Genomic DNA, 12,115 nt, shown 5'->3' with positions numbered 1-12,115 from the left:
ATTTCCGACGGCAGTATTGTTGTCACTTATCTCGTACTTGACATGGTGCTGTTTCTCCAGTGGTGCTTTTGCCACTTACAATAAGTGGCTAGCTACAGCATTTGTTTGACAACAGGGTGAGCTTGAACTGGTGGTTGCTGAGCGGTGTCAAGTCTTCGGATCAAGCTCCATAATTTGTGGCTATAGCGTGTAATACTGAGTGATCCCGTGGTTTCCTCCCAGCAAGTGCGCCTGGCCATGTCCATTTTGGCAATCACAGTCTAGCTATCAAAAAAGCTAATTGATCTCACTGAGAGAAACCTTACCTGTCATGAGAATAAAAGTCCATGAGGTGAAGTGGTACTACTCTTCTTGGGCATTTCTTAATCATTTTCCTCTGGAGGATATCGTAAAAGTTGCCATTTGACAACACGACTTAACCTCAATTCTACCGTCATTCAGTGTCACACCAGACAGCTTTGCATTAGGCTCCGTTGTGTCAGCCCAGCAAATTGTCAACAAGACATCCGCGAATCAGCAGTAGATCATTTTGCTGGAAACTGATATGTTCTTTCAAACAGCTTATCATTAGCTTCTCTCTCAGGTGGAAAAGTCAGCAAAATATAATTGCAGTTAATGTATTACTGCTGTTAAAATAGCTTTTTTTGGTGTAAAAGTAATTTACAGTTTGTAATATTTGCCTGCTATTATTATCAATTTCACTTCATACGTCCTCTTAGTTTTGGTTCAGCTCCAAAAGTAAAATGATATGCTGAAAGATAGAGGAGTCAAAGGTATTGGACTGTGCTTTTTGTGTATAGTGTAAAAACTACGCTTCACGGAATCGTCTGCACGGTTTGTACAACCTTTAACCCAGCATGTATTAACCATTGTGTGACTGCAAATTCTATTCAGTGATGAACAGCCACGCAAAACAGAATCATTGACCCACAAAATGGCGGATGACTTACAGTTATGACATCATATAATAACTATGTATTTTTTTAACAGTTTAATCGAACACTTGCTGAGCAGTTATTTGGATATCAATATGCAAAGAAAATAATTCAGAAAGATATGAGATCTCGTGAATGGGTTGCAAGATTATCAAGTGTGATAGCTGCATTAAATAATGAAATTACTTGAACAACTGCCATGAAACCCATCAATGAGATTACAAAAAGCACATACCAATACAACGACATGAATTTTCAAAACAACCAGTATTAGGTAATGTTACTGTCAGGTATTTATATGAACCTGGTGAACTTGAAGATGGTAAAAAAAAGTGATCCTATTTGGAGTATTATGACACATAAAATTTCTAGTGTGCTAAGATCCATGGGTAGACCTGCAATCTACAGATTAAATTCAACTACTCCTTAATGTGGGTTTGTACGTGAGCAATTACAAATGATTCCTGAAGACACACAATTATCACTGCGTTCACTTTTGTGAACTAGCACCTCGACGTCAGTTACATTCAAGACAGGTCAGCAATACATTTTCACATGTGACCAAAATAACTATTAATTCTGTCTGCAGTAAATTGTCTTGGATTATTATTTGAATACTGCTACAACATTACTCTGTTACAGCTTGCACAATAACTGATTTGCTGTTGTTTCAATGTCATCATAAATTCAGCATCGAGATCAAATCCGTGCTTATTTTTTTTTTGTCACTGTTTATAACTAAAAAAAATTCCTACATGTATATCTATATCAATAACATTACTATTACCAGTAGTGTCTGTGAAGTCTATGACAATTCTCCACAGCTGAGATATTCTTCTGACTTGAGACACTGTGAGATAAACTAAGTTTGACCATTCGATATGCTCATCGACAATCCAAACATTTGTATCAGAGATGGTTAATCCTTGTGATGAATGAATTGTCATTGTGTATCCTAACGTCCATGGAATTTTTACCATGGTTAATGCGCTCTCAACAACACTGACAGGAATTAAGATAATATCATTTAAATACAAGATTGTATTTTTCTGATGATCCTGGTATATCAACGTTGATATTCTGCCATCGTGTATCAACTGGTCGATAACACAATGATATGGGACTTCCAAATAATTCCTGTGATTTCATTAATTTTTCTAAAATTTCTACAAAGATTTGTAAACATATTTACATGAGCATCATACTCAGCTCGCAGCGTGGTTAATTCAGTATCTACTGTATTATAGTTATTGTATACATATTTTTTTGTTGCAGCGCTTTCATCAGATGTTGGATCTCTTAAAACAACTATTTTATTTCTATTCATGCTGAGTTCACCTGTCATTATATCACCGGTAGATCGCAGACAACTAGCAATGTCTTTTGCAATTTCATTTCTAATAGTTGTGATTGATTCACACAGACTCAGTAATGTATATCAATAACAGATTGCCTAAATCTAAATGTTCCAACAAAAAGTAATAAATTGGATATAGAGTTGTGAAATCTTGCTGAGATATCTGCAAACCAGTGTCAACATTTTGATCACACCCCATAAATGTCATCAACTGATGATAAGCATGTGTTACATGATTAAGTTCAAAATTTACCAAAGCTTCTTCAGAAGGTTCTTGATGTCCGTTTATCCTTAAAGCAACTTCAGAAACTCAAAGTGTGTCAAATACCATTGGATTTCGTTCCTGTGAATCCATTCTAACATTTTCCTGAAATGCAATGAATATATCTCGTGGTGCAGAAACTCCTTGCTGTGATGCTATCTGCCATGTGAATAACCCAGCTGCATTACTTTGAACGCTATCTGTAGCCATTGTCAACCATGATAACAAATTTATTTACCACCTGAATTCATAAAAGCATGTAGTTTCTCTTCTTCAGCAAGCGATGGAGTCATTACTGGCATCCACAGTGACAGTTTTGTTAATATTACTTTACCAGCATCAATTGCATTAGGTCGCCAGATTGCATTGTTGTTGGTGGCTTTTCTTGCAAGTACCACAGTATGTTTAGCTCCAAATATAACTTTTGTAACATTTCTACAAAATCCAGAGATATGTGATAATGGAATCATGCTAGAAATTTTCTTGGTCTTTTAACATTGATGTACGTGCGGCAAATCCTAAGTTGAAATGTTTGTTCATCAACACAACTTCAGTTCCAGCTACATTTAGTGTTACGTTATTACCCTCAGGCTGATCAGTGGTATCCTTTGCAAACATCAATGACGGACCAGCTGACCTCAAGTAATCATCGCTGTATCTTGCCAGACCCAATATCATCGTAGCAATATCAACATTTTCGAGACATGATTCAATAGTTTTTCTGTCAATCATGTATATAGCACTTTCAAATAATGCCATGACACCATTATGAACAAAACCAGGTTGATCTAAAAATCCATATGCTGTATCATCTGCTTTTAAAAGTCTACCTTCTTCTTCGATAAATGCTTCAGCAGGTAAGAAACATCTGCTTGTGTCTTGAACTTGTAATTCGATTCAACCACACTGATTTGGTACAAGTGCGTCTTAAGAATAATATTGATAATCACGTATCGATTCATCTTTGAGAACTGGCGTATCCATATCAAATGCTGGATCTGACATACGCTTGAATATTTTATTATAATTGTTATCGTCTAACACGAAGACCACTTCCTGCTATATTTTTTTTTCTGACTGGGGTGTATTAGCCAACTCTGTTAGTTTTTGATTTACAGCTTGATTTCTTATTTTGCTGATATGTGCAGGCATAACATCAGTGCTGGGTAATTTTACTCCTCTGGTTTTCTTCATACTAATTGAACTAATCTTTCTTTGATTGCTGAAAATGCTTTACCAGCAATATCACCAACAGCACCAATACCTTTATTGTGAATAGTTTCAATAGCTTTCATCCCTAACTGTTTTGCAATTGGTAGTGCTTTTGGAGCCATCCTTCTGAATAAACCCATAACGACATCACCAAGTCCGTCTCCTTAAATCGCTTTGTAAGTTGGCAATCATGAATTTACTACCCTAACTATTACAGGCCCACGTTGAGCAGTGTGTATAATTATTTTTAAATTACATGCTGATTAATTAATTGTTTTCAGTCGCTGTGATATTTCATTAATAATTTCTGGAGAATTATTTCCTGCACATTTTTCTCCGATCAGAATTTCAAGTTGGTCAACATTGGCAAGAACACTGTCAGGACAAGTTCCTAGACCACTTCCTCCTGTTGTGGTCGAGTAACCACTTCCAGTAGCGCCTGGGCTGAAGTCATGAAATTCTTCTTGTCTCTTTTCTAGTTCTACATCACGTTTAAAATCACAAAAATGCGGGTCATCATCATCAGCAGGTCTATTACTATATATGGAATATACATCCTGATTCCAATCATCATCATTATTCCAACCAAGAAGATACTCAGATTTTACGTATTTTCCTACTTGACGAAATCCATATGCAGCAATATGTACTACTTTTTCACGTGGCAAATTTGTGATAAGGTTAATACCTCTAATCAAAAATTTATTTCTAACATTATTTTAGTTCTGGTAATTGTTGTTGAGGAAGTCATAGTTGTTTTTGTAGTTCTATTTGTTGCTGCAGTGGAGGAAATTTATAGGAAGGTTCTTGCTGGGGAGATTGTGGTTGTTGTTGAAGTTGTGACTCCAAATAAAAAAAAATTATGTCATCAATGTGTTTATTATATACTTCATCATTACTTCTAGCCTGGGGTTTGTTATAATACACACGATATAACCATTTAAAATAACTATCAGTATTTATATTAGCATACTTAGGTTTTAACATTTCAGCCCTTCAAAAATAAATATCAAATGCAACACGAGAAAAATCTTTCTCTTTAATTTTTTCTTTAAGTTCTTCAATAACACCTTCTTTAAATTTTTTAATTAATTCAGCATTTTTTTTTCTTACTTTAGGTTTAGGTGCAAGATCTTTTTTTACATCGACTATTTCAGTACAAACTTTGCCAACACCTTCAAGTATTTGTTCCTCAATGGGGGCAGGTTGAGCAGCAGCTATTTCAGTTGGAAGATGTCTTAAATTCTGTTTTGTTTGTTAGATGTTCTTGCTATCTTTTCAATTTGCTCAGCAGTTTGTCTTACTTTTGGAATAAGAGTTTCAGTAGCTTCTGCAACTCTTTCAGTAACCTTTGTGATAGGTTTAAATAATTTGTCTGTACCTTCTGCATATTCAACTTGTGCTTCTTGTCGTTCCTGCAGTTTTTGTTTGAGAGCATCACGAACAGGAATATATCTTCTAATCGCTTCTAATCTTTCCCTAGCTAGTCTACTAGTGTAAGATTCCGTTATCGATATAATAATGATTTAATTACTCACACATTTATAGCAGCAGAGAGGGTGCGACCACAAAAAAGTGTCACGATGGGTAAACAAAAGACACATACAACTTGAGAAAACATAAACAACAAAGATAGAGTAATAAATAATTCTACCTATTCAACTGCTTCTTGACGTTTAAGAGAATCATGAACAGGCAAAACCTTTTGGATTGCTTCTAATCTTTCTCTAACTAATCTAGCTATGTAAGACTCCGTACCCAGTGTCATTATTGATATAATAATGATTTAATTACAGCAGCAGAGAGGGTGCGACCTCAATGAAACATCCAGTGGGTAAACAGAACACACATACAAATTTAGAAAAATGTAAACAACAAAGATAAAGTAACAAAAAAATAACTCAGAGAAACTCTTGGTTTTAGTTAGAGTCTTCGGTTTGGCATTAGTGACCTTATTTGTTTTTGTTTTCATAGGAAGCTTTATTTTTCAAATATGACGTTCTAGAAAAAAGTCTGTTTAACCTCTCTGCTGCTCATTATAATCCAAGATAACTCCTTTATGGCAGATGTCTTTTAATTTAATTTAGTAATGCAATTTTAGTAGACAATCTGTTTACAAATTTAGTTTACGTGATAATCCCAAGTTAAGTTGCTGACAGTATATAGATCCAAAAGCTTCTTACATTCAGCATTTTCAATTCATTGTCTGATGACTGCATAGAGATGTTTTTATTATTATTATTATTATTAATATTATTACCATGGAGTTTTAAATCTTCCTTCATGCCTAGAAAAACAGTTAAGCTGATATTCAGTTTTATTTCCCCTGTAAGTGCCTCGGGATCCCATGAGATGGAATTGGTCACGTGATGAGTCAATGAATGGTCCAGTGTCAAGGAGTCAGTGCCTTGTTGTTTTTTCGAGTTTTAAAATTTCATGATAATTTACAGCTGAACTTTCATGCAAATTTGAAATTAGCGCAGGACAGAAACTTCCTCTACCATTTTAAAGGCCGTATACAGTCATAACTGTACCGTACCTCATTGTTTCATCGTTTTTGAGTGTCATCTCTTGCACAGCTTTGCACACTGGTGGAATCGGGACTAAGCCAAAGGTATCCTGTCAATATGAGGCATGGAGTATTACAAGAAATATTGCAAAATAGACCCAAGCAGCGTTTAGCTGATAAGGCCAAAGATGTCTCCATCATGGCTGCAACAAACGCAATGATTCCCAAGGGGGAACAACTATGCTAAATGATAGTCCTGTAGTGGTGTCAAAATCAAGGAGAAATCCTACATGTACAGATAAGGGGACTACGCCATTACCAACAGTGAGTTCATCATGTGACTGTGAAATCTTGAGAGAGTCGGTGACAGAAAACGTAACATCAGTGCAACAGTGGCGGTGCCCAGATGACAGTCTTATTGAATGGCAAGCGACACACAATCAAGTGATGTGGGACCGTCAGTTTGAATTATTGACAAATTTGTCAGCTACGGTAGCAACGTTGAAGTCACAAGTTGACAGTCTTGGCAAAAAAACCATGACTGATATGCCGGGATTTGATGAAATGGCACAGAAACATGTACGGACAGAAACAGCTTACCTTCATGAGGGAAGTGATCTTTCTAACACTGATGCGGAAAGTGAGGAAGATGTCGATAACTTTGAGCATGGCCTTCAAAACTTAGTAACATCACCACCAAATTTACCCTCAGAAAATGAAGGAGATGACATCCTGAGAGAACCTTCTGACTTTTATGAAGTTCATGAATGTTGTGGGCCACCATTCAGGAGAGCTTGGCCAATTTGTGAATACAGGATTCAGGACCCAAATAGCACAGGGTAAATTTAAGGATTTGAGTGAAAAACATTTAAGGCCACAAAACTGATCATGTTCTAAAGACTGACTCATCACATGACCAATTCCATCTCATGTGATCCCTCAGGCACATACAGGTTCATAAAATCCCAATCAAACTGCCTCTTTGGTAAGTCTTGTTTAATTGTGAAATTTTTTAAGCATGTACTCCATCACCTTTTCATCCCTACTTTCCAAAATGTATGGCAGGATGTAGAGGACTTAGCTGAACTGATTCCCTGGGACCCTAGACTGATGATTATGAATGTCAATGGTACCATGACTTTGAGCAGGAAGACTCATGAGGTACAGCTTTATGAGCCAGGCTATCAATATCCTGTTGTCCGACAACTATGGAGATTCAAGGGATTTTTCCATGAAAGTCTGGAACTGGAACACTTCCCTGTAGATATACAGGTAATTAGGCGCAGAGTTGGGATCACTACAACACCAGAAATTAGCTTTATAATCTGTGATTCATTTAATGCATTTACCCAAAGAACTCATGTTTAGAAATTATGTATATTTAGAAAGGTATGCAACAAATAACAGGCTTTTCTTAGGTCAATCCAATAATTACATCAACTTCAGATATTTAATCACCTCATATAGCCAAGTAACAAATGTTGTTTGAATATTTTAAACTCCTTTTTGTAATTGTATTTATATTGTCTCATTTGAGTCCTCTATCATTCATGCTGTCATCATTCTCATCATCACTATTGCAGGACTTGACAATTTCCATCTCCACAGAGAGGTCCGGCAGAGAGATTGAACTAATTGAGGACCAACATGCTCTCAGTTCAATCAGCACCAAAGCTTTCATGGATGCCCAGGAGTGGACACTGTACAGACACATTGAGACTTATAGGGATCACACCACTGTAGAGTATTGCAGTTCTACCATACATCCCATACTCCATATCCAGTGTCGTGTTGCCAGGAAAACAGGATACTTTATATGGAATATTGTTTTTACCATGGTGAGTTTGGATTTCTCCCTTTCTGGCACACAGCTATGCCCACTAATCATCAGGTTTTCATGTGCTGGCGATAGCAATTAAGATAAATGCAAAAGAAAAATATTCACTTGTGAAATGCGATGTTGATTTCCCATCACAACCTTCATTGACTTGCAAGTTCTCTGAAGCTAGAGATGTTTTTTCTCACTGTATATGGATATATTTATTTTTAGGAAAGGTTTTGGATTGATGCTTATTTGCAGCCTTTCTGCAAAAGCATATACATATGCATTATATGGCCAACAGACTTGCTATAGAGTGCACAATTTTATCCTTGAAAAATCTTACCGTTGACAAACAAAATCATTTGCCAGTATTGCTGAAACCAAGAACACAGCAGTTTTGATCATGCTCTATGAATCTGTAAGACTCTTTTTAGATGCCATTAATTGAGTCTTACAATGATTCTTCTATTTATAGTAGAATCTAAAAAGACTTCAGGGGCAGGTCAGCTGTCACATTCTCCTTATATTTGCATTGGGATAATGAAATAGATAATAAAACTCTGGAAGAGTTCATGGAGGGATAACCATGCATAAAGGCTGACCACTTTTACATGTTTTTCGATATTTCATTTCTTGTCATAGTTGCAAAAATATTGACAGATAATCAAGAATTGTGGATTTTTTCTCATTAGACTGACCATTTTCTTCTAATTCTGCATGTATTTGTTAAGTATCTTTTCAGTAAAATCTCAATTAATTGACATTATTGTAAATTACAGGGATGAATAATAGAATATTACCATACAAATGATACCCTATCCTTTTTATTTTCTTCTGCTGTTGTCCCATGTATTTTGTTTTGAATTTGGAGTTTATTCCTTAGCTGCAGATAATGTTTGTGTGTGTGTGTGTGATCTGTATTTTTAACTTAGCTTTAACAATTTTTCAGTCATATCGTTACGATGTCTGCAGTGTGACAGTTTATAGTGATGTCTAGCACTGGGGCATCATGCTGCAGACATGTAGCATGATGTCCCACCCAATCACATTATCCTGACACCAGGCCGACCAGTCCTAGCACTAACCTCTTAATGCTGAGCACCAAGCGAGGCAGCTGTTAGTACCATTTTTGTAAGTCTTTGGTATGACTCAGCCGGGGATCGAACCCATGACCTACCACATCTGAGGCAGAGCTCTAACCACTAGGCCACCGGAGCGGTCAGATAAAGGTAAAGAATTTCACAAAAACTTTGGTCATTCTGATGCATGATGCAAAGAAGTGCTTGAAACAGAGTGCGATAGAAAATTTGAAAAGGTGGAATTTTATTGAGATTGCAACATGTCTTAAATACTAACAGAAATATTATAATTCATGTGAATTATGTTTTATAATTGTTTCTGAATGACATCATGAATAGTGACTAGTGCTGTGTTTAGAAATGTATTTTTGCAAACATCCCGATATGGATATGAAATCTCTGTTTGCATGAACTTTGATAAATTTTATTTTTCCCATTAATATGGACACTCTGGATTCCATTAGCCCTTGAAAGTTATGGTTTTCATAATGTAAATAGTTGCCGCTGAAAGAGTGGCCAGAAGTTGGTGTAATACTGAATGGGTGATCTCTTTAACACATTAACCCCTAGCGACGACTTTATGGGGCAGGAGGTAGTAGCCTACTGCCAAGCTCTGTAGCGTCATGGTCATGCATGATACACTAAAGTGGGTGGTATTATAGAAAGGTAGACAGATGTAGCTCTACAATGATACCAAATAATCTGGAATATCCAGTTGCACTACAAAATGCAGATAGAAAAGCCTCATTTTTTGGACCCAACTGTTTTTTACCCAAAATTTGCCCGTGGTCGAAATCTGATTTTGTGTCCGGATTTTAGACTTTTTGGTCTCAGATCTAAGGCAAACCGGCATGAACTGCAAACAGACAGATGAACCTTTGCAAAAAGTAAGATAAGATGGGCATTTGGAAAAAAGAGTGGTCTCCATACAAAAATAATGGCTCCGTTTAGCAAAAAAGAAAAAATCCAACTTTTACCCTTCTGCTCATACGCGAGTCAAATAGCCAACGAAAATCAATGTTTCTAACACCCCTAGGCAGTATGTTATTGAAAGATGACTGGGGATTTGGTGTTTTTGAGTCTATTCAGAAATAGCTTTCAAAATGTGTTTCCTACTCGATTTTTAGGCAGAAATGACAAAAAGCTCCAGGGGTTAATGTGTTAATAATCACATGCTACTGTCATCTGTATCCTAACTTGTTATGTAGTAATAACTAAAAGATCATACAGGAGGAAAGACGACTCTCTGCTATTAAACAAATGTTCAAGACAAACTATTGAAAAGAAGTTTGGACATAGTTTTAAGAGAATTTTTATTATATACTGATGTTTTTGGACACAACTGTAGTTCTATAACAAGAGACAGAGAGTAATACCCTTGTGGAAACTAAAGGAATGGCTTGGTTATCATCAGAAATTACCTTCACAAGTTACATGGATGTATCAAATTGTTGACAATTAGGGGAACCATATTTCACTATCTATTAGATCACTTACACTGGTATAAATGAATAACATTTTTTTTAAAACATTGTTATCAACAGGTAGAGAACAAAAAATTCAATCGTGGAAACATTACAGTACAACTCACATAGCTCAGTTATGTGCTCTAAGTCACTTACTGCAGCTACATGTGTCATTCTGGAGAATTTGATTACAGATACCTTTAAATGGTATTTACTTTATTTCGCACTTTGTCCATCAAAATTCCATTGAAGATTATTGTATAAATTCCTAGAAAAATCCTTAATGGCAAATTCAGTGATAATGTACTTCAGCATTTTAGGCAGTGTCAAGCATGCATGGTGATCTTGTTTAAGCTGGTTTTGTCACATGCTATGATGTAAGAGGGAGTGTGCCTGTGATTGGGAAGAAGTTGTAATACAAAAATAAACAGAGATGCGACAATGTTGTGATTCACAAATAAAGCCTGGGAAAACACCAGCAGGAAAAAAATATTGGCATAAAAGTCCAATACATTGGGGGCAATTATGTAACTTTGAATATATCTTCTGTATGGTATGTCATGTATTTTGTTTTGATTCGTACATAATACCTATTTTTCCCATACAGATATGTGCCTTCATGTATGTCAAAGATTAGAAACAAGGCTGTCAATTCAGATTTTATTTTGTTAAATTTTACATCATGCTAAATTATCATTTTGAAGAAATTCATCTGTACAAGTTAAGAATAAAACTTATTGTATGTTACTCCACTATCCCATTCATAGTTGAACATCCACACAGGAGATGAATGAAGATATGCACGACTTCTTGTTCACGTGATCATACCTTTTTTTCCCTGCACTAGTAATAGTTCAGTCCAATATCAACTTTTTTTTAACCCAGCCTAATGCCGAATTTCCATTGTAAAATTCTGCAGTATTCGATAATTTTCATCTGGAAATTTATTTATGACAGTGTGTAGATCACTCAAAAATCTTGATTTAATAAACTTTGTTATAAGTATTTTATGATTAATTTTTTTTAAAATTTATTTAGAAAAATGAATATTAGTAAATGTGTTTACGTGACCCATGTGACTTGTACTATAGAAGAATATATCACCCTTTATTACAAGAGAAAACCATTAAAGTCAAAAGTCTTCATCAGAGCTGCAGCCAGGTTACGCTAATCACGTAAATTAGTTTTAAGTCACACATTTAATAATGTACTCTTTGCAGTATAACTGTTAACCATAAAGTAGAGGTTACCTAGCACTTGTTTCAGCATGTGTAATTTTGTCAGGTAGGCAACTGTTTACATATCTGGGTCCTTTGGCTTGGCATGTATGGTTGTTAAATTAAACTTGATTGGCACAGTAGGCACAGGAACAAGCATTTTGTCATAGTTGGAACCTTGCATTCACCTAGGAAATTTCACAAATGCATTTTTAAATGCGGGCTATGTAGAAAACCCTAGATTGCTGACCCCCAG

The 12,115-nt window shown here is 35.8% G+C and overlaps 1 protein-coding gene across 2 annotated transcripts in view; it reads left to right on the top strand.

Annotated features, from left to right (window-relative positions):
- The window catches only part of LOC149794747 (uncharacterized), a 67,756-nt gene that overhangs the window by 38,017 nt on the left and 17,624 nt on the right, over positions 1-12,115 (top strand). For both annotated transcript variants that reach the window (XM_089964375.1, XM_089964376.1), the window contains exons 4-5: positions 7,341-7,547; positions 7,859-8,113. In XM_089964375.1, the coding sequence (XP_089820501.1) occupies positions 7,341-7,547; positions 7,859-8,113 (462 nt within the window). The remainder of the gene's footprint in view (positions 1-7,340; positions 7,548-7,858; positions 8,114-12,115) is intronic.

Source organism: Sinohyriopsis cumingii, chromosome 7 (genome assembly GCF_028554795.1).
Source record: "Sinohyriopsis cumingii isolate HCF-2022 chromosome 7, ASM2855479v2, whole genome shotgun sequence".
Classification (NCBI taxonomy): Eukaryota; Metazoa; Mollusca; class Bivalvia; order Unionida; family Unionidae; genus Sinohyriopsis; species Sinohyriopsis cumingii.
The sequence above is the reverse complement of the archived record's forward strand: the minus strand, read 5'-3'. Positions and strand labels throughout refer to the sequence as shown.